General features: G+C 42.4%; 1 protein-coding gene across 2 annotated transcripts in view; it reads left to right on the top strand.

The window, feature by feature from the left end:
* TMEM266 (transmembrane protein 266) overlaps positions 1 to 24,040 on the top strand; it is a 217,100-nt gene that overhangs the window by 101,500 nt on the left and 91,560 nt on the right. For both annotated transcript variants that reach the window (XM_049852853.1, XM_049852854.1), the window contains exon 2: positions 20,875 to 20,981. In XM_049852853.1, the coding sequence (XP_049708810.1) occupies positions 20,944 to 20,981 (38 nt within the window). In that variant the 5' untranslated portion in view covers positions 20,875 to 20,943. The remainder of the gene's footprint in view (positions 1 to 20,874; positions 20,982 to 24,040) is intronic.

Here is a 24,040-nt window from a genome sequence, read left to right as displayed (position 1 = left end):
TCCTTCTAGATCTCTTTATATATAATTCAAACTATATTTTTTTTTACAAAAGTAGACCTAGTTTTAAATTTTACTTTTTTTCCTAATACTTGATAGTGGACATCTTTCCATGTTCATCAGTAGATTTTTTTTTTTCATGGAAATATCCTTTTTTGTTTTTTAAATAAAAGGTGCTTACAAACAAAAATTACTGGTCATTTTTCTTCTCAAGAATCCCACCTTCCTACACACAACAGCTGCTAACAATTTGGGATATACCCTTCTAGACCTTTTTGATGCAAGGTAACCAGTTTACCGAATGGTAGTTGGTAGGGGACCATCAAGCTCCTGCTTCCTTCTAACCTGTTCTGTTGGCTCTTCCTTCCCGCCACCTGATGTGAACGAAGAAGTGAAGATGAATTAGTTTTTAGGATTTAGGACAGGCATTTTTTTTTCCCCTTAATTTTATTGTGGTGAAATATATATAATGAAACATATGCCATTTTAACTAATTTTGTATGAACAATTCAGTGGCGTTAGTTACATTCACCGTGTTCTGCAACCATCACCACTATACATTTTTTAACGTTTTTCATCACCGTAAAAAGAAACTAAGTACCACCTAACCAGTGGTTACCCATTTCCCCCTCCTGCAGCCCTAAGTAACCACTAATAAACTTTGATCTCTGAGCATTTGTAGGACAGGCTCATTTATAGGTCTTAAAATATCCACTCTAAATCAAAACGGCCATCTTTCATCCCTTCGACACTTCTCCCTCCTCCCCTCCTCCCAGCTTTAAGCTCAACCTGAAGTGCAGCTCTTGGGCTCCTCCTCTTCCACTCACGTTGCTCACTGTAGCTCCTCCCTAGTTCCTTAGAAACTTAGAAAGTTCATGTGTCCTGCCCACTCCCAACCCCACTGGGGAGCTCACACTGCACCCTTCCAGTGGACACTCCACCTGACTTCTTAGGGCTACCCTCAGTACTGCTCCTGGCAGCCCTCTCTTGCCTCCTTTCCTCTCTCCCCATCCATTCTTTCCTGTTCCATCCTCCCACCTCTTCACTGGACCTCTAGCCTTCTCTCATCCAGGCTGTTGGAAGTGCCAGTTACTGGACAGGCTTGGCCCTTTGTTAGTAAGTTCCAGATGATGGTATGGCATCTCTCTTTAGATGTGGGCACTTACCCCTGTATCCTAAGCTCAGGGGCATCTGCAAACCTCCCAAGACAATAGGAGAGTCCCATTCTGCATCCTGTAGCACATATACATTTTTCTGTATCTGTTACATAAATGGGATCTTCATATCTGTGCCATCTTGTAACCAGTTTTTTTTTATTAATATTATATCATGGACAACTTTACATGTTAATAGCACTGCTTCATCCCCCCTCCCTTTTTTTTAATCATCCTTATTGAAATATAATTTACAAACAAGAAAATGCACCCATTTTAAATATGTCCTTGGAACCCTCGCTTAGGATATTTCTGTTATTCCAAAAAGTCCCCCTTCTGCAATCAGGCTCACCCAACTCCAGCTCTAGGCAACCATTCAACTTTTTCAATGGCTATATAATAATTCCATAATATAAAAGTTCCTGCATTTATTTAGCCGATCTCCTATTGCTAGACATTTAGATTGCTTTTGATTTATTTGATCGATTCCTGGATCAATGAATATTTATTTTATCATCTTGAATCAATGAATATTTATTTTTATCAACAAATATTTATATACTATGTTTTTTTTTTATGTGCTAGGCATGGTGCTATTATTACAATGATCCCACAGATTTCTATATACATAGTCTTTGTGCATTTATTATCTTAGTTTCTTAAAATATAGCCATTAAAAAGGGAATTGCTAGGTCAAAGAATATGCCTGTTAAAATTATCTTGATGAATATTGCCAGAATGTCCTTCAGCACATTTGCAACAGTTTATACTCCTCCCATCAATGGTGAATGTGAATGGCCATTTCCCACACAACCACCAACACGAACTCATTAAATTAGTTGTGTTAAGTCTACTTCAACTCGTAGCAACCCCATGTGTATCAGAGTAGGACTGTGCTACACAGGGTTTTCAATGGCTAATTTTTTGGAAGTAGACTCGCAGGCCTTTCTTTGGAGGCACTTCTAGGTGAACTTGAACTGTAAACCTTTCAGTTAGCAGCCCAATGTGTTAACCATTTGTACCACCCGGGGACTTCATCAGCAACACTAGGTATTGTAAATCTTTTCATGTCCATTAGGAGGAAAACAGTTTGAATTTATGTGTTTTTGCTTACTAGCGAGGTAGGCCATTTTAGTGCCTCTGACTTTTGTTCAGTTTGTGGAAGCAGCCTCCCTTGCCCACCCAGCAGAGTGAGGCTATCGCCAGGTCCTCTTCTGGGTTTTCGGTCCATGTAGCTGAGAAAACATCCTGTCTTGTTGGAAGTTGAAGGGACCTTTTAGTTTCTGACAGCTCCCTATGTCCACTTTAACAGCTACTTTGGAGAAAGCACCTCAAAGACATGGATTGGTTCTAGTCTTTCACACAAATGGCCCTTCCCTTACAGGTGCACCTGAGCAAGGCTGCACCACTTAGAAACTAGGGCAGAGGGACAGATTGCACCAGCCAGGACACTGCTGGTTATGGAGGAGATTAAGACGGCCCAGTATGGCAGCTGCTATCTCTCCCGTGGTCTGCCCAGGTGACTTCCCTCACCCCTTTGAATTCAGGGATCTTAACGGGATAGCTCTCTGTGGCTCCTCAGGCTGGTTCTTTCTCCATAGTTTCCGGCTGACAGCCCTTAGATGTTGTGGCCTTGATTACAATATTCTCTATTTTCACCTCTGAATCCTGCCCCGACCCCGAACCCTTCTGCTGCTTCTTGGTCATTTTGGCCATTTACCAGAAGGGAGAGCTTATAAGTGGCTCTAGACTCCCTTCTTTCTCAGATAATCTGATGTTCATTTTATGTTTATTTCAAGTATGTTTTAACTGTGCAATATTAACAATAACACTGAGTTTAATCAGTACTAAAAAAACAGTTACTGCGGAGCTGGCTTCAGTTCATGGATCCCCCATGTCTGTCAGAGCAGAGCTGTGCTTGCTGCAGAGGGCTTTCTTTCTCCCTTTTTTTAAAAGTGTAAAATAAAATATGTTCATTGAAGTATTGCGTGGAAAATCTTACGTATAACAGAATGAAACGTTGCCCGGTCCTGCGCCATCTCCATGATTGTTGGTGTGTCAAGTCCATTGTGGCCACTACTGTGTAGTGCCTTCCAACCTGCACATTCTCTGCATTTTTATTGTCTTTTTCTATAAGTGGGGGTATACAACACTTTTCCTTTTGTGATTGACTTATTTCACTCAGCATGTCTTCCAGCTCCATCCTCGTTTTAGCATGTATCAAGACTTCATTTCTCCTGTTGGCTGAGTAGTATCCACTGTACGTATGTACATTTCATTTATCCATTCATCTGTTGATGGGCATTTAGGTTATTTCCACCTTTTGGCGATTGTGAACAGTGCTGCAATGAACATTGGCGTATAAACCTCTGTTTGAGTCTCTGCTTTCAAGTCTTTTTGGTATATACCTAGGAGCAGAATTGCTGGGTCATGTGGTAGTTTTAAGTTTTTTGAGGAGCCTCCATGGGGTTTTCAGTGGGTGATTTTTCAGAAGTAGATTGCCAGGCTATTCTTCTGAGGTGCCTCTGGGTGGACTTGAACCTCCAGCTTTTTGGTTAGCAGTCAAGCACTTAACCATTTGTGCCACTCAGGGACTCCATTCAGTGCTAAAACTCATATTTTTCCTCATTTTCACACTACACACTTGATGCATAGATTTAATGTGACGGTATGTAAGGTTGTTTTCATTGGCAAGGTATTTTCAAATTGACTGGTTACCTTATATTGATGGCTTCTTAAAATCCGTTGCTGTCAAGTCAATTCCGACACAGTGACCCTATAGGACAGAGTAGAACTTTCCTATAGGGTTTCTAAAAGGAGCAGATGGTGGATTCAAACTGCCAACCTTAGCAGCCAAGCTCTTAACCACTATGCCACCAGGGCTCTGATGGCTTCGTAGAGACAAGGAAGTGTGGTGGTAGCCACAAAAATTCCTCTCATGCTCTCTCTGCTGCTTTGTCAAGGATCAAGTGAAAATACTATGGCAGTGCCTGAGGTGGGTCAGCCAGATGTTTCCATTTACAGATGGCAAAGCTGGGCTTGCACTCAAGGATTTCCCAGTTACACTGCTGCCCGTTTACAGCCATTTTCACACCTGCTTCCCATGTAGCCTCTGTTGCTCACTGAGAGAGCCCAGGTGGGTGTTTTGACCCGTTTGGGTCTGGGAGTAGTTTCATTGTTTTCGGAGTCTGAATGCAAACCCTGGTGAGAATATCTGCAGTTAGTTTTGGGGTTGAGGGCAGATGAGAAAGGGCTGGGAGCTTCTAGAGAGGATGATGGAATAATTTTCCAAGGACTAGGCATGGCAATGGGTCCATGAGAGGGTCAGCAGAAAGAGAGGGGACTGGAGTGAACTGAGATCAGCAGAAATTGTGAAATTAAAAAGACCTTGACGGTAGTTCTTGAAGGAACCACATGAACAAAATGGTGATATGGGACAGGCCAATTAGTTTGGCCAGTGTTTCTCAGATGGTCAGTCAGCTGGGCTGCTCATAGATACTCAGGGGCCTGACCTCCCGGATAAGAATCTCTCTGAGTGGCCCAAGCAATACCAGTTGGCATCGAATCACCTTTGACTCATCGTGACCCCGTGTGTGTCAGAGTACAACTGTGCTCCATAGGGTTCTAAATGGCTTAGTTTTTGGAAGTAGATTGCCAGACCTTTCTTCCAAGGTGCCTCTGGGCAGACTCAAACCTCCAACCTTTTGGTTAGCAGCTGAGTGCTTTAACTTTTTGCACCACTAAGGGATTCCAAAGTAGCCCAGAATTCTGCATTCTAATAATCTCTCCAGGTGGTTCTCAGACATCCTGCAGGTGGAGCCACTGGTGGACACTGTTAACCTCAAATCAGTCTCTGTCCTGTTCGGTTCAGAGGCCAGAAGGTTAATGCCTTATCTTACCCCTGCCAGTGACTGGATAAATGGTTTCAGGTGTAAAAATAGCATGGGGGTGGCACTTGACCTCCTCTAACTTTACAAGGAGAAAGGAGAATCAAGATCAGTAGCCTAAGGCTGATTCCGGTGAGGTGGAGGTCAGACATGCCTCCTCTCCGCCATCTTTACCAATTCTAATAACAGCCATCTCTCCCACGGCACTCTCTACTTCTCTGTTGGGTTCAATAATTCATTGCAATGGCTACACAGAACTCACAGACAATACTCACAATTAAGGGGTTTATTATTATTAAGGGGGTTATTAGTTACAATTCAGGCCCAGGAACACTCAGGTTACAGTTCTTTCATTGGGACAGCGTCTTCCCAGCCCTGCTCGGAGGCGTGCCTCTCCCTGGCCCTCAACCTCTGCCTAAAGGCACTCAGCTTTCTGGCTCTGTGGGCTGGGAAGCCCACTGCACTGTCTCCTCCTGGTCTCTCCTGTTGCTGCACAGCTCTCTGTCTCCTGGGTCCGGGAGCTTCTCAGCACAGAGATCCCAGGTCCAAAGGACATGCTGGCTCCTGGCTGTCCTTCTTTGGTAGTGGTGGGATCTTCTCTTTCCTGTCTCTGGGGTGACTCATTTCAAGCCTAGGAGGATGGCAAAACTGACTAATCCCATTGGTGGGCCACAGTTACCCTCTCACACAGTCCCACCCAAGTGAATGAATTACAAGACCATGGCTAGAAAGGCCACACAAAAGTGATCCATCGCACTGCACTGGGTAAGGCCAGACCACTGTACTCAGGTGAAGAAGTTTAGGCTTTTTGATTGCACAGCCCACCCTGAGCTCCTTCTACCTTAATCTTATGCCACACTTGCTCCCTGTACCTCTCAGATGGCATTTAGCACATGCCGTTTTTAATCACTATGCACATCGTACTGCCTCGGGCCCTCCATTCTGCTGAGATTGAAAGCTTGAGAGCAGGGAGTGCCTTAGATTTCTTGCATCCTGGTGCCCAGCGCCGAGCTTTCCACTTCCTGAGTAAATGCCTGTTACCTGAGAAGTCCTGGCTAATGAAATGGCCATTGGTAATGTAGAGACTATGGTCTTGCTTTCCTCTGGTTTCTACCCTTTTGGAGGAAATGACTGTTTTGTTTGGAAGGAAGTGAGATCTTTCCAGCATCCCAAGAGATTTAAGCAGTATCATGTAGGGGTAACTCCGAATTGGGATGCTCCCCAAAAGACCCAGGTCCTTCAAAGACAGGTGTTGGTGAGCGGTACTTTTCCCCAACTCCTACCTTCAACCAGGGCTCCAGCTGTTCCTAACATTCAAATGAGCCATTGGCCGATGTCCTGACACATGTGGTCGCGCAAGGATCTGCTATCTGTGAAAGGAGATCTGACTTCTCTGCGAATGAGGACGGGGAGCACAGCAGAGAGGAGCATCTCCAGGACAATTTTTGTGCCATCATCTAACTCTTAGTTTCTAGTAGTATTTTGGATGCTAACCTATGTATTGATACGTTATGGTTGTATGCTGATGAGTTGATTCAGACTTACAGCAACCCTCCATGGCAGAGTAGAACTGCCCCATAGGGCTTTCTAGGCTGTAATCTTCACGGGAGCAGATTGCCAGGTCTTTTCTCCTGTGGAGCAGCTGGTGGGTTTGAACTGCTGATCTTTTGGTTAGCAGCTGAGTGCTTAACCGTCATGCCACCAGGGCTTCTTATATGTATTGATATACTAATTACTAAAAGACAGTGACTCTAAAGTTTTTCTTCTTTGATTATGTTTTTTTATGTGGAAAATATACATGTAATAAAATATTTGCCGTTTCAACATTTTTCATATGTACAATTCAGTGACGTTATGTTTATCATGTTTTTCAACCATCGCCATTATCTGTTTCCAAGTTTTTCCATCACCCTTAACAGAAACTCAATGTCCCTAAGCAATGACTCCCCCTTTTTCCCTCCTTCCTAATAAACTTTGGTCTCTGTACACTTGCCTATTCTAGGTATTTCCTATACATGGGATCATACAATATTTGTCCTTTTGCAATTGACTTGTTTCACTCCATAATGTTTTCAAGGTTCATCCATGTCATAGCACATGGGAGAACTTCATTTTTCTTTATGACTGAATAATATTCAGTATGTATTACCACATATAGGTATTACCTCATGTATGTATTACCACATTTTGTTTATCTGTTCATCTGTTTCACCTTTTGGCTACTTTGATAATGTTTTTGACTAGTTGGTCAAGAACTATATCTAATTTCAGCCTGCCATATTTTCAGCCATTCTCTTTGCCAGGTTGTATGTCCTGGGGGTTGGGGAAGGAACTGGTTATATGATTGGTTTAGTTTAGGGGGCTAGGGTTACGGCACAAGAATGGAAACAAGATCCTCAGATAATCAGCTCTTGCTGAAACAGTTCATAGGAATACCATGACAGGTAGTTCTTAAACCAACTCAAGTATTTTCTTTTGGTGTAAGGATATCTATTACTATTTTTGGTCTCACCAGTTTCCTCCCTTTTTCCTATTTTCACCTCAGTGCGCCACGGGCAAGAGGGTACAATTAACCGAGTTTTGGGCTTGTCTGGGCCATAGCTACCCTCAACAGCTTGCCATTGATGAAATTCGCCCCTCAGAGGGAAACTGTCATATTTTGCTGTGGAGTGTGAATTGTTCCAGCCCCTTGGAAAGAAATCTTTCTTTAGTTATTAGAGGTAAAAATGGATACTCTTCAACTCAGTAATCTCACACAAGTACTCTATCTCATACAAGTGAAAACAGTGGTACATAATAAAAATGTATACTAGGGTGTTTATTATAGCATTTTTCACAGTAGGAAAAAAAAATGAACTGATTGTCCATCATCAAAGGAAAGGTGAAGTGAATTATGGGGCATCCACACCATGGACTGTTAGGCAGCCACTGATGAAAATGACCAATTAGAGTTATACTACTTGACTTGGGAGACGGAGGGTTTCTACAAAGTATTATTGAGTGAGAAAAGCAAAAAGCAAGTAAATATGAAAAATAACTATTTTAAATAAAACACACAATCCCATGTTCATTTGTAAATAATCATACAAGCATGATGAAAAGAAAGGAAAGATAACACAGGTTGTTAACATTGGTGTATGTGTGTTGAAGTACAACAATGACACAGGTAATGTGGGGAAGCAGACAAAAAACAAAAGAGAGACTGCAGTAAAAACATGCATTTTATGGGAGTTATTTCTGAAGGGGCAGCGAGTTTCTTTTGGGGATGATGTAAAACTTTTGGACATAGATAGCAGTGATGATGCCACAACATGGTAAAAGTAATTAATGTCACTGAATTATACACTTAGAAATAGTTAAAATGGCAAACTTCTTGTTATATGTATTTTTACCACAATAAAAATTAAGTTTTTTAAGATATGAATTTTATGATAACCAATTTATATAAAGTTATATAAGGGTGTGTGCCTATTTGAAATTAGAAAAAAATGTAAATATTTACTGACCAGAAAGGATGTCTATTAAATATTTCTGAGTGATAAAATGCAAGTTGCAAAGCTGACTTTATTTTGTTAAATGCAGACTGACAAAACTTAGCCTATGTATATGAATACATGTTTGTATAAATTTGAGGAAAGGTATTAACATAGGGTACCTCAAGTGAGAGTGGAGCAAGGAAGGAGAAGGATAAAAATGGAGAGGTTTAGCTTGTTAAAAATACACATCTTTGCATTATTTTATGTGTTGCTATCGACATTTTGACTATAAAATGTTAGTTATCTACTGCCACAATAATACCTTATAACAAACCATGGGGTGGGAGGTTTGTTATAAGGCATTACTATAACAAAATAAAATAAACCTTTATTTAGCTCATGAGTCTGTGGGTCAGCAATGTAGACTGGGCACAGCTGAGTGGTTCTTCTGGTCTTGGCTGAGCTCACTCACATGCCTGGGGGGCAGCTGGCTGTTAGCTGGGGTGACTGAGGCAACTATCATCCTCCAGCAAGCCAGCTTGAGCATGCTTTCATGGTGATGGGGGAGGTATGAGAGAGGGCAAACCTGATCAGGTGAACAAAGCAAGTCACAGGGCTAAGCCCAGAGAAACGGTAAAAGGACAATGAAAAGTTACACAACAAAGGGGGCATTGATACACTGAGGGTAAAGAGCAGGGGTCATTTCTGTAGTCTTACCATATGCAATATGAAAAACAGTGTGCTAAGAGGATTTTTTTCCCTCCGTTTACAAAGAACAGTCACTTGCCTGGTACCGAGTAGAAGTCAATGGCAAAGTTAATTGTATCTGGTTCCTATCATATTTTAGTTAATGTCATATAAAACAAAAGATTGTGGATTTGCAAAGTGTTTGGAAGGTGGTGTTTACACTTAAGACGTGCTCGGTTGGGGTAGGGGTAGGGAGTTAGAGGTGATGGGACAGCCATGACAGCCCAGCTCGTTGTCTGTGGTTTCCAAAATGATAGAAACTTCAAGTCCCCAGAAGGCTGCAGAATTCTGAAGGGAAAGTGACATCAGGCTGGGGTTGAGGAGTGCTTGCTGAGTGGCATTCTTTTCCACCCAGGTTAGCCATGGGCAAGGAGCCAGTGGATCCTTTGTCCCAGCAGGGACCTGGTATGTTCAACATAGAGAAGTATTTGTTGTAAGCTCAAAACTGGAGGAAAAAAATCTGAAAAGGAAGGGAAGAATTACAATAATGGTCCTCTTGATTTTCTTCTCAGAATGCATGGGTAATTTTGGATGATTTGATCTAGTTTTGTGAGATATACCTTTGTGTTTCCCGTGTTTCAGGAGAATAATCAATAGATTATTCATGAGGATAATCAATAGACTATTCATGAGAATAATCAATAGACTGCATTACAATATAAGTGAAGAAAGCAAACAAAAAGTTAGAGGGGTCCACGGGAGACGGTGATGCATCTAGAAAAGAGAGCGGCTATGGGCCTCCTGCCCACTCGTTGAGCTGATTTGCAACTAGGAATTTTGCAGCAGACTGGAGATTGGAGAGGGAAAACGCTCAGCATATGATTGATTTTCTTCATTTTCACTTCTTGGTAATGGAGCAAGATATTAATGGGTCAAGGTAACAACAAGGATGACCTGTGCTGTAATACAGAAACCTTTCTCATCTAGCACAAGAAACACACAGCCTTCTCCTCCTGGGGCTATGGAACATCATGTCTGTGAAAGGAGCCAGCACTCAGTGGCTTCTCCCCAGGAGAGACTCTACAGCCGGCTTTATGATGTCAAAACTGAACCTCACACACGTGCAACGCTATCGCCGAATAAAGGAACCGCAGGTTTTGTGAGAGCACAGCCTTCAGATCTCCTGCTGGCCACTCACCAACATTTGTCCAGCCTTGTTTGGCCAGGAAGCTTACTTGGCTAAGCCTCCTAACCGTACTAAGAGTGTCCAACCCTGGACTGGCAGACAATTAGTCATCTACACACCAACTCCTCCCTGCTTCTCTCTTGCTAAGAGAACCCAGATTATGTTTATGGAAAAAATATGCCCAGCCCCAAGGGATGAATCATGACTAGTCTCGGCTTGAAGAACACTCCTAGCCCCCATGTCCAGCTGCTCATTTTTCCAGGTTCCTTTGCAGCCTTGTGACCTTGTGATGTAGCTCTGCCCAAGGAGACATAGGGAGAAATTGGCTGGAAGGCTTGAAAAAATTTTGCCTAGTGGATAAAAGGTCAGAGTCTATGAAAAGAAAGCCTTTGATTCTTTCTTCTTGTTTGGGACCAGGTGTGAGGATGTGTAAACTGGAGCTGCAGCTGCCATTCTGCAACCACAGGGCAACAAGCATGAGGACTACATCACACAGGATGGAACGGGAGGATGAAAAGCGTTTGGGTCCTTGGTGACATTTTTATGCCACTGTTTTAATCCTAGAATTATCTACCTCCAGATCTTTTGTTATGTAAGATAATTAAAACTCTTCATTGCCTGAGTCACTATTAGTATTCTCTTACTTGGTAACCCTGGTGGCGTAGTGGTTAAGTGCTACTGCTGCTAACCAAAGGGTCAGCAGTTCGAATCCGCCAGGCGCTCCTTGGAAACTCTTTGGAGCAGTTCTACTCTGTCCTATAGGGTCGCTGTGAGTCGGAATTGACTCGATGCCACTGGGTTTGGTTTTTTTTGGTTTACTTGTAAACAAAAGTATTTCCAGTTGATATACCTGGTTTCTCTGTCTCTAGTTCTTCAGCCTGGCCAGAGTAGGTTCTGCTTGTAATTCCACCACAGTAGCTTTGCAGCAAGAAGCCATGGTGGCACAATGGTCAAAGCTCTGGGCTGCTAACCAAAAGAATGCAGTCCGAACCCGCCCAGGTGCTGTAGGGAAAGACTTGATAATCTGCTCCCATATAAAGGTTACAATCTAGAAAACCCTATGGGGCAATTCGACTCTGTTACATGGGGTCACTATGAGTTGAAATCCACTTGAGAGCACCTAACAACAACTCTACCTAGAACCAACTTTCTGACTGAGTAGATCAGCGTGTGGCCTCTGGACCAGCAGCACCAGCATCCCCAGGGAATTTGTTAGACATGCAAATTGTCAGGCCCCACCCCACACCAACTGAATCAGAAACTGTGGGTGGGGCCTAGGAAGCCCTTTTTTTATAAGCCCTTGGAATCAACTCGAGGGCACTGGGGTGGGTGAGAGATTCTGAGGCACATGAAAGCTTGAGAACTGCTCAGTATCATGAATGATTGAATGTGCCTGAATATCAGAACACCTGGGGGACTTAAAAAGATTCTTAAGCTTCACCTGCAGAGATCTGATTCAGGAATGTATGCATCCCAAAAGGTCTCCAGGTGATTCTGGCAAGGCCAGGCTTGGGAACCACAGAGGTGGGTAGGAAATTACATCACATCAAAGAAAAAATGAGGAATGAACTGGAGGCCAGTAAAACCAATTGCCATCAAGCTGATTTCGACTCATGGCCACCCTATGAATGTCAGAGCAGACTGCTCCATAGGGTTTTAAATGGCTGCTTTTTTGGAAGTAGAACACCAGACCTTTCTTCTGAGGTGCCTCTATATAGACTCAAACCTCCAACCTTTTGGTTAGCAGCCAAACTCATTAACCATTTGCACCGTCCAGCAGCTACTTGACCTTAGAAGCCCTTTTCAGCTCTAAAATTTCAAGGATGCCAGCTTAGAAAGGTTGAACTTTGCAAACGTGGCTGGAAGAAGCAAACATGATATTGGAAATACACAGATTCGCGAGCAACAAGTGGAAGAGAGTGGAATTTTACGAAAGTCTAAAAAGCAGTCTACCACCCGTGCCAGTCCCAGTAAATGCAAAACAGATTTTCTCTTCTATTTTCACCAGGTTTATAAGACAGCAGGTTTGCACTTCAGATGTTCATTTATAAAGTGCTAGACTACACCTGCTTCTTGTTAGGCTTATGGTTGGGGAGGAGGGGGAGTTATTTTGTTTGGAAAATATTACTTTAAAATAACATCCAGGCTTAGTGTTTTCATCTTAAAGAATCTTGCCTTTTAAAATGTGCCGTTTGCTAAGGATCAAAAGCTCTGGTTGTCATGGCCCTCAGACAGTCTGTTAACCCAGAACTAAAACCATTCCTGAAAACCACTCTTCAGACAAAGAGTACGCTGGAATATAAAACATAAAATAATACTCGTGAAGAGTGTGCTTCTTAGTTCAAGCAGATACAGGAGACCAATGGGGTGGTTCCTGTCCAGAGGCAAGATGAGAAGGCAGGAAGGGACAGGAGCTGGTTGGACGGACACAGGGAGCCCGGGGTGGAAAGGGGGTGTGTGCTGTCACATTGTAGGGATTGCAACTAGCGTCACATGACAATATGTGTATAAAATTTTGTATGAGAAATTAACTTGAGCTGTAAACTTTTACCTAAAGCACAATTAAAAAAAAAAAAAAAACCCGTGGCTGAAGTGGCTTACTCACTGTCCATCCAAATATCAGTTTGCCCTCCTTCCCTTCTTGCCTTTGCCCTTGTACTGGAGATACCAAACTCATTAACACTTCCCCCCGCAACCTCCTTTCCGGGAAACTGCTACACCCTCCTTTCAGGGAGTCTGTTCCCCCAACCCCTGCCGAGTGAGTACTTAAATCCATGATGATACTAATGTAAAAATAACAATAATATAAAAAATTTAAAAGTGCTTCACTCTGACTTTAGTGGGTAACAAGATACCAGTTCAATATTTTGAAAAATAAAGGGGGAAAGAGTCAAGCACCCTACCCTCTGGAATTAAGACTAAGGAATTCACACGTTGTTGTGTGCCATGGAGTCACCGACTGACAGCAACCCTATAGGACAGAATAAAACTGCCCCAATAGAGTTTCCTAGGCTGTAATCTTTACAGAAGCACATCGCCAGGTCTTTTCTCCCTCAGAGTGACTGGTGGGTTCCACCAAACTTTTGTTTATTTACCTTTTTTTAACCATCATTTTATTCCTTGTGCTTTAGATGAAGGTTTGCTGAGCAAATTAGTTTCTCATTAAACAATTAATACACATGCTGTTTTGTGACACGGGTTGCCAACCCCACGACATGTCAACACTCTCCCCTTCTAAACCTTGGATTCCCCATTACCAGCTTTCCTGTCCCCTCTGCCTCTTGTTCTCACCCCTGGGCTGGTGTGCTCATTTAGTCTCATTTTGTTTTATGGGCCTGTCTAGTCTTTGGCTGAAGGGTGAACCTCAGGAGTGACTTCATTACTGAGCTAAAAGGGTGTCCGGGGGCTATACTCTCAGGGTTTCTCCAGTTTCTGTCAGGCCAGTAAGTCTGGTCTTTTTTTATGAGTTAGAATTTTGTTCTACATTTTTCTCCAGCTCTGTCTGGGACCCTCTATTGTGATCCCTGTCAGAGCAGTCAGTGGTGGTAGCCAGGCACCATGTAGTTGTGCTGGATTCAGTCTGATGGAGGCTGTGGTAGTTGTGGTCCATTCGTCCTTTGGACTATTCTTTTCCTTGTGTTTTTGGTTTTCTTCATTCTCCCTTGTTTCAAACGGGGTGGGACCAGTGCAGTATCTTAGATGGCCACTCACAAGCTTTTAAGACCCCAGATGCTACTCACCAAAGTGGGATGTAGAACATTTTCTTTATAAACTATATAATGCCAATTGAGCTAGATGTCCCCTGAGACCATGGTCCCCAGCCCTCAGCCCAGTAATTCAAAGTTTGGATGTCTCTATGAAGCTTCCATAACCTTGTCTTGGTCAAGTTGTGCTGACTTCCCCAGTATCGTATGCTGCCTTACCTTCACCGAAGCTACCACTTCTCTATTTTCTAGTTGGTGTTTTTCCCTCCCCATCTTTCTCCTCCCTCGTAACTATCAAGCATTGTTTCTTTCTGTGTGTAAACCTTTTCATGAGTTTTTATAATAGTGATATCATACAGTATTTGCCCCTTTGTGATTCACTTATTTCACTCAGCATAATGCCCTCCAGATTCATCCGTGTCATGAGATATTTCACAGATTCATCATTGTTCTTTATTGTTGTGTGGTACTCCGTTGTGTGTATGTGCTATAGTTTATTACCCGTTCATCTGTTGATGGGCACTTAGGTTCTTTCCATCTTTTTTGCTATTGTGAACAATGCTGCAATGAACATGGGTGTGCATATGTCTATTCATGTGACAGCTCTTATTTCTCTAGGATATATTCCTAGGAGTGGGACTGCTAGATGGTGTGGTATTTCTATTTCTAGCTTTTTAAGGAAGTGTGCCATATTGTTTTCTAAAATGAAAGCCACCAACCTTTTGGTTAGCAGCTAAGTACTTAACTGCACCACCAGAGCTCCTTAGGGACAATACAAAAACACACTTATCTCACTTTCTAACAGGGCATCTGTCATGGATTGAATTGTGTCCTCCAAAAACATGTGTATCAATTTGGCTAGGCTGTGATTCCCAGTATTGTGTGATTGTCCACCATTTTGTCATCTGATGTGATTTTTCTATGTGTCCTAAGTCCTAAACTTTGCCTGTGGTTAATGAGGCAAGATTAAATTATGTTAAGGAGGATTAGGGTGGAATGTAACACCTTGCTGAGGTCACATCCCTGATCCAATGAAGGGGAATTTCCCTGGGGTGTGGCCTGAACCACTTTTTATCTTAGAAGAGATAAAAGGAAAGGGAAGTGAGCAGAGAATGGGGACCTCATACCACCAAGAAAGCAGCACTGGGAGCAGAGTGCGTCCTTTGGACCCAAGGTTGCTGAGCAGAGAAGTTCCTAGACCAGGGGAAGACTGATGACAAGGACCTTCCTCCGGAGCCAACAGAGAGAGAAAGCCTTCCGCTGGAGCTGACAGCCTGAATTTGGACTTCTAGCCTACTAGACTGTGAGAAAATAAATTTCTCTTTGTTGGAGCCATCCGCTTGTGGTATTTCTATTATAGCAGCACTAGATAACTAAGACAGTACCTTTCCGTCTGACTTAGCAACTGCAGCTTTCCTTGAGATAGCAATGCACATCTCTGATGCAAACAGTTAACACACCTAGCTGCTAACCAAAAGGTTGGAGGTTTGAGTCCACCCAGAGGTGCCTCTGAAGAAAGGCCTGGCAATCCACTTCTGAAACATTCAGCCATTAAAAACCCTAGAGAGCACAGTTCTACTCTGATACACCGTGAGTCAGAGTCAACTCAATGGCAGCTGGTAATTAGGGTAATCAAATAGTTGCTGAGGGGAAATTTCTCTTCATAGAAGTATTCCAGCAAACAAATGAAGACAGAATGATAAGATTAAATATTACCATTTGTCAAATCCTAATGAATTAATGTATCCAGGAAGTGATCATCAATGATTAATATCAGAAAAAGAGGGACAAGAAGACATTATGTATCTCCTGATAGAAATCATGACACCACATATAAAGTCTTAAAAAAAGAAAGTTGTTTTTGAGCCTGAATCTGATCAAAGACCCTAGACTAAATTTATAGAAAATATACGGGACAAAGGAACATGTTAAAAGACAAGAAAGGAATACAATCACCATAATCCAGACTGTGGGAAAGTTTTTCCAATAAATTGCATGGAAAAAAATGAGATAGAGGGGTAACCTATAGATTAAAAGAGACTTAAAAATCATAGTAACCAATCATAATGTGTGGGACCTGTTTGGATCCTGATTCAACAAACCTTCTAAAAAAAACTACAGGACAAACAAATATGAATAATGTTTGGATATTTGGTGATATTAAGGAAGTATGGTTGATTTGGGGGGGTTGGATAGTTTTGTGGTGATGTCTTTTAAAAGTGCTATCTTTTAGAGCAAGGAGCCTTGATGGCACAATGGTTAAATTCTCAGCTGCTAACCAAAAGGTCAGAGGTACGAACCCCCCAGCCAAAAGATGTGTCAGTGTGCTTCTATGGAAACCCCATGAGGCAGTTCTCCTCTGTCTTTTAGGGTCGCTATGAGTCGGAATCGATGTCACGGCAATGGGTTTGGTTTTGGTTTTATCTTTAAGAGCTACACGCTGAAACATTAACAGATGAATTAAATGACATGTGGGATCAGTTTCAAAATAATCATGGGGGTTGGGAGTGAGCAGGAATGTAAAGGAAACAAGACTGTCCATGAGCTGATAATTGTTGATGTTGGGTGATGGGTAACTAGAGGTCCATTATATAATTTTCTACAATTGTGTATATTTGAAAATGGTTTCTTTTTTTTTTGCCGCACAAATCTCCGATGTGGAACTGGTGTTTTACTATATTGAGGCCCATCTCCCTTATTTCGGTTGCCCCAAATTCAAACTTTCCCAGAATTTCCTCAAGTTTAACCGTATCTCTCTTCTTAATTACATAGAACTTAAAGAGCATCTCCACTTAGCAAATTCCATATCCATCACCTGATGCTCCTCACCCTGGTTTCTCCTTTTGCATTACTGAACAATCCTCCCCTGTGTGTCTCTAGTTCAGTGGGCTCCCAGAGCTGAGCTTCAGGATTGGGAGAGGGGGTCTTAGCCTGCCTTGGTTTCTGGCAGGAAAAGCAGTTTGTGGTAGAATGCAACTTTCAAAAGGATTGCCCCTTTGAGTAGCCCCCCTAATAACTTGTTCCAAGTCACCGAGAACCCGAGTGGGTCTATCTCTTTGTCTGTGTACTTGTGTATTGTCTCCCAAAAGACTTCTGTGGCATTTAGCATTCCTGTTCCCCTTGCCGCCAAGTTGATTCCAGCTCATAGCGACCCTATAAGACAGAGTAGAACTGCCCCATAGAGTTTCCAAGGAGCAGCTGGTGGGTTTGAAATGTAGACCTTTTGGTTAGCAGTTGAGCTCTTAACCACTGTGCCACCAAGGCTTCCATCTAGCATTGGTTTCTATAAAAGTCTATGCTCGTTTGATGTTCCTCAGCAAGTTAAACATAGAATTGCCATGTTGTTGTTGTTGTTAGGTGCCATCAAGTCAGTTCCTACTCATAGCGACCCTATGTACAACAGAACGAAACACTGCCCGATCCTGCGCCATCCTTACAATTGTTGTTATGCTTGAGCTCATTGTTGCAGCCACTGTGTCAATCCACCTCGTTGAGGGTCTTCCTCTTTTCTGCTGACCCTGTACTCTGCCAAGCATGATGTCCTTCTCCAGGGACTGATCCCTCCTGACAACATGTCCAAAGTATGTAAGACGCAGTCTTGCCATCCTTGCTTCCAAGGAGCATTCTGGTTGTACTTCCTCCAAGACAGATTTGTTCGTTCTTTCGGCAGTCCATGGTATATTCAATATTCTTCGCCAACACCACAATTCGGAAGTGTCAGTTCTTCTTCGGTCTTCCTTATTCATTGTCCAGCTTTCACATGCATATGATGTGATTGAAAATACCATGGCTTGGGTCAGGTGCACGTTAGTCTTCAAGGTGACATCTTTGCTCTTCAACACTTTGAAGCGGTCCTTTGCAGCAAGCAGATTTGCCCAGTGCAACGCATCTTTTGATTTCTTGACTTCTGCTTCCATAGCTGTTGACCGTGGATCCAAGTAAAATGAAATCCTTGACAACTTCAATCTTTACTCTGTTTATCATGATGTTGCTCATTGGTCCAGTTGTGAGGATTTTTGTTTTCTTTATGTTGAAGTGCAACCCATACTGAAGGCTGTGGTCTTTGATCTTCATGAGTAAGTGCTTCAAGTCCTCTTCAATTTCAGCAAGAAGGTTGTGTCATCTGCATAACGCAGGTTGTTAATGAGTCTTCCTCCAATCCTGATGCCCCGTTCTTCTTCATCTAGTCCAGAGTCTCATATTATTTGCTCAGCATACAGATTGAATAGGTATGGTGAAAGAATACAACCCTGATGCCCACCTTTCCTGATGTTAAATCAATCAGTATCTCCTTGTTCTGTCTGAACAACTGCCTCTTGATCTATGTAAAGTTTCCTCATGAGCACAATTAAGTGTTCTAGCATTCCCAATCTTTGGAATTTTATCCGTAATTTGTTATGATCCACACAGTTGAATGCCTTAGCATAGTCAATAAAATACAGCTAAACATCCTTCTGGTATTCTCTGCCATATGACCCAGCAATTCCACTCCTAGCTCTGTACCCAAAAGAATTGAAAACAGGTGTTCGAAGAAAAGCTTGTATATGAGTGTTCATAACAGCACTAGTCACAATAGCCAAATGTAGAAGCAGCCCAAATGTCCATGAGCGGATGAATGGATAAAGTTGGTGTGTGCGTACAGTGGAAATGTATTCGGCCATAAAAAGGAATGAAACTCTGATTCTTTCTACCACGTGGATGGACCTTTAAAACTATGCCAAGAGAAAGAAGCCAGACACAAAAGGCCACATAGTATATGATCCCATTCATATGCAATACCTAGAATAGGTAAATCTATAGAGACAGAAAGAAGATGTGTTGTTGCCAGGGTCAAGGAGGAGGTAAGAATGGGGAGTAGCCTTATGGGTACAAGGTTTCCATTTGGGATGATGGAAAAGCTCTGGAAATAGGTAGGTTGATGGCTGTACAATATTGTGAGTGGACTTAATGCCACTGAATTGCACACTTTAAAATGATTAAAATAGTAAATTTTATGTTATCTCTATTTTACCACAATAAAAAGAAAGTATATTCTGTTTATCTAGTCCAAATTGTAAGAGAAACCTTACACTCAGCCATCCAAATGCTTTGGAATGTGATCCAAGTCAACACACTCTGCAATTTAAATTTATAAAATAATAATTATGATCATGAAAGTCAACACTTACACACTGCTTATTATGTATCAGGCACTGTTCAAAATGTTTTACATGCATTAACTCATTTAGTTAGTTTTTTTTTTTATTACTACCCCCATTTTTTTTTTTTTTTATTACTACCCCCATTTTATGGATGGGGAAATTGAAGACAGAGCTGTTAAGTAACTTACCCAGGGTCACTGGTCTAGTAAGTGGGAGCCAGAGTCTGACTCCAGGCAGTCTGGTTCCAGAGTCTACCCTCTGAATCACTCTGCTGTGCTGCCTTCCTCACTGAGAGATCCAATTGAAAAGAGGAGGAAGAGGAAAGCCTAGAAGAAAGGAGAAACAGAACTATGAGAAAGGGAAGTGGGAGAAAGAAATAAGTGGGAAAACAGTTGAGATTTTTAGAACAAAAACCATTAATGAGCTCAGTTGCAATCTGAAAGGTTAACAGTTTGAGTCTATCCAGAGGTACCTTGGAAGAAAGGCCTAGAGATCTACTTCTGAAAAATTAGCCATTGAAAACTTTATGGAGCACAGTTTACTGACGCACATGGGGTCACTGTGAGTCAGAATTGACTTGACAGCAACTGGTTTAAGACTGAAGTATAAAGTTATCCTGGCTTTCGTGGGCACAGCTGTTTTTGTGGAAAGAGCTATGGATAAAGAGTCTAACCTCGCTCTTTACCATCTCTGTGTGACATAGAAAAGTCACTTAGTCACTCTGGGCCTGTCTCTTCCTCTCTAAAAAAGTGAGAAATTATGCCTATTGTTACTCCTACGTGTTGTTATTGTCACCAGGTGCTGCTGAGTTGGTTCTGACTCATAGTGACCCAATGAACAAAACACTTCCCGGTCCCGAGCCATCCTTACAATCATTATGCTTGAGCCCACTGTTGCAGCCTCTGTGTCATTCCATCTCCTTGAGGATCTTCCTGTTTTTCACTGACTCTCTACTAAGCATGATGTCCTTCTCCAGGGACTGGCCTCTCCTGATAACACGTCTAAAGTATGTGAAACATCCTTGCTTCTAAGGAACATGCTGGCTGTACTTCTTCCAAGACAGATTTTTTTATTCTTCTGGCAGTCCATGTTACTTTCAATATCCTTCACCAACACCGTAATTCAAAGGCATCAGTTCTCCGGTCTTATTTATTCATTGTCCAGCTGTCACATGCATATGAGGTGATTGAAAATGCATGGCTTGGGTCAGGTGCACCTTAGTCCTTAAAGTGACATCTTTGCTTTTTAACACTTTAAAGAGGTCTTTTGCAGCAGATTAGCCCAATGCAATGTGTTGTTTGATTTCTTGACTGTTGCTTCTGTGGGCATAGATTGTGAATCCAAGTAAAATGAAATCTTTGACAACATCAATCTTTTCTCCATTTATCATGATGTTGCTTATTGGTCCAATTGTGAGGGTTTTTGTTTTCTTTATGTTGAGGTGCAACCCATACTCCTGCCTAGGGTGATTATAATAATGTAGTCAACATTACTTTGGAGAAAAATGCTATCTAGAAGAAAGTTCTATGAACTTCCATTTTTAGATGAGCTTAGGAGGATTTTGTTTTGGCATGTGAGCATAATGAAAGCCTACTCTTCAATTCCTTGTTTTCAGGGGGCCATGTTTCTATGTGTCTTATAGAACCCATGCTTGGAAATGCTGACAGCAGGCCTCAGGACCGCTGAGCCCCACTAGACACCAAGGAAATCCATGGCTATGGCTGCACCTTTCAACATGACCAATCCACAGTAAGTAACACTGGGGACCACTCTCCCTGGGTGTGGAGTCAGCACATCAGAATCAAGTGTGTACACCGAGAGCTCCCTCCCCAGCCCTATGGAGGTGATAGACCTTTGGGATGATTTTGTCCTTGAGCACTACATTAAAATGACTTGTTAAAATCTAGTTTTTTTGCCAAGTGCATCATTAAGATCATCTCATTTTTAAAAATTTTTATTTAGCTGCTGTTGAGAATATGCACAGCAAAATGTATACCAATTCAACAATTTCTATATGTACCATTTAATAACGTTGATTACATTCTTCAAGTTGTGCAACCGGTCTCAAGGTCATCTCATTTTTTAGTTCAAAAAGCAGAGAAACTCTGCCATCCAGCACTATTTCTGTAAATCTCTCATGAGACAAAGATCATCTGATTTACGCAACCACAACACGCACGTTTCCTTTAGCAGGAGGCCACTGAAAACGGGAAGATCTTTCAAAAGCAAACCTCAGGACAAGATTAGAAAGTGCTTAAGGCGAATTAATAAAATGGGAATTGCAAAGAAATTTAGAAGTCACAAGAATATTCCTCAAAACAGGCTTTATGAAATCAGTGACCGAACTCCTAAGGGAGAATTGCTTTCAGTTCCCAAAACCTAAGATGCCATATGAACAAGCTACTTAATCTTACTGTTGGGAAAACCAAGCACTAGCAAGGTGGTCACTTATCCTGTGTTTAACAACTTGCTGGTAAAAATAGCAAGACCAGAGCAGTATTCTTTCTATTATAGCACACTGTGCTGGCCTCTCTATGGGCCCGGCTGTTCCGTCATCTGAAGCATTTGTATGCTGGCTGAATCAGTTATCTATTGCCTCAATAATGCTGCCTAACAAACAACCACAGAACCTCAGTGGTATACAACAGTCTTTATTGCTCACTAGGGTAGTCAGGTAGATGGTTCTGCTGATCCTGGCTAGGCTTACTCTTGAATTTGGGGCTTCGCTGGCTGTCATTTGATCTAGGGGAGACAGGACCCTGCTTCATGTGTCTCTCGTCGTCCAGCAGGCTTATCTGGTCATCTTCGAATGGTGATGTCGGAGGTTCGAGAGCACAAGCAGAAACTCACAAGTGCTCTTCATGCCTCTGCTTGGGTCATATCTGCTAATGTTCCATTGGCCGAAATAAGTCACATGACTGAACTCAGACTCAAAGGATGGAGAAAGACAATCTTCCTTTTGATGGGTAGAGCTGCAAAGTCACTTGGCAAAGGCATGGGTACAAGGAGGGATGAAGAATGAGACATTGACACATGTAGTCTACCATACTGTTCTTCATGTCCAAGACCAAGGTGTAGTCTCAATAATCAGGCCCCCAAGGAAGACCTTGTTTCTCTGCTGAGAAGACCCCGTGACCAGTGATGACCCCAGACCACTGTGACCAGTGGCAGAAAGGGGACAGAGGATAAGAAAGTCAGGAAGCCAGGAAGTTCCATGCTTCTTGGAGCCATATCCTGTTAGTCTGAGAAGCTTACCCCAGCCCTCCAAGAGTACTCATTGGTCAGAAAGTTCTATTTGTTCAGTTTTATCAATCCATAGTTTTCTCAAGTAGTCTAGAAAAAAAGAGCAAATTCAACCTAAAACCCACTGCCGTCGAGTCGATTCTGACTCATAGTGACCCTATAGGACAGAGTAGAACTGCCCCATAGAGTTTCCAAGGAGCACCTGGTAGATTCAAACTGCCAACCTCTTGGTTAGCAGCCGTAGCATTTAACCACTACGCCACCAGGGTTTCCAAATTCAGCCCAGCATCTGCTTTTTGGGAAACATCTGGAGGAGTCGGAATTCCCTCATAAACGCCCACATTTTTATTCAATTGTTGAGAAACACAGAAGTCTCACATCCTGTGACTGCTCCATCTGAAGATCTTGAGTCATTTTGTGAATGTCATACAATGATGAGCACTATTATCTGTGCTTGACAGGTAGCAAAAAGCAAAGGTATAAATGAGGTCTACAAAAGAAAACTGGGGCATTGGAAATTACTTGGTGAATTCAGGTAGTTTAGGGAGTCAACCTGTGGTGTTCAAATAAAAATCCCACTTTTCCCTCAATTATCTGGAAGATTGAAGCAAAAGAGAAGTACGCATATTCCACTCTAAGCTTCTAAGCTTCCTGGATAACTGCTGCTGTGTACTCCTGGTTAGATTTCAATGGTTTTTGGAAAAGAAAAGTTTAGAATTTAGAGCTCCCCATCTGCAGTGTAGGGTCTTGTCATTCCAGAGCACCTCGCTCCTGCTCCATGTCGTTCTTATCCGTATCAGATCATAAAGTGAGAAGGAATGGCCTAGGGAGCATCTATTTCACCTCTTCACGTTTAAAATGGAGAAACTGGGGCCCCGAGAGGGGCCTCTCAGAAGTTGGCATTATAACCAGGACCAGAGATCAAGAGCCATGACTGCTGGTCCAGTTTACAGCACACTGGGCTGCCCCCTCAGTATTAAAACTGGCCTGTCATTGCCTAGGACGCTGACTCTCAATGTTCCCTCATATATTTAATTTTTACTCCTCTCCATTCACACCATATTCCTTTCAAATTCCCATTGTTTGGCCACAAGATCTACATACTCAGATTCTACAGGAGGAGACAGGGTCAAGGATATGCTGAAGGGACCAAAGATGGCGCCCCAGGAATTTAAAGCAAGATAATCTAGCCCAGCATCTCTTAGCAGGGCTGCTGTTGGTGTTCAGGCAGGACGGTTCTTAGCTGTTGGATACATTGTAGGATGTGTAATATGCCCTGATTTAAACGTCTGTAGTGACCACCAGTCCATGGTCATTGTAGGAACCAAAAAATGCTCCATAAGTTGCCCAATACTCTCTGGTGATTTGAGGTCCCTGGGTGGCACAAACGGTTAAGTCCTCAGCTACTTACTGAAAGGTTGGCTGTTCAAGCCCACCTACTCAATGGTGCCTCAAAAGAAAGGCCTGTGATCTGTTTCTGAAAGATCACAGCCATGAAAACCCTATGGAGGCGTTCTACTCTGCAACACATGGCATCCCCATGAGTCAGAATTGACCCAACAGCA

Source organism: Elephas maximus, chromosome 13, assembly GCF_024166365.1.
Source record: "Elephas maximus indicus isolate mEleMax1 chromosome 13, mEleMax1 primary haplotype, whole genome shotgun sequence".
Taxonomy (NCBI): Eukaryota; Metazoa; Chordata; class Mammalia; order Proboscidea; family Elephantidae; genus Elephas; species Elephas maximus.
This window is presented reverse-complemented; position numbering and strand designations above follow the sequence as displayed.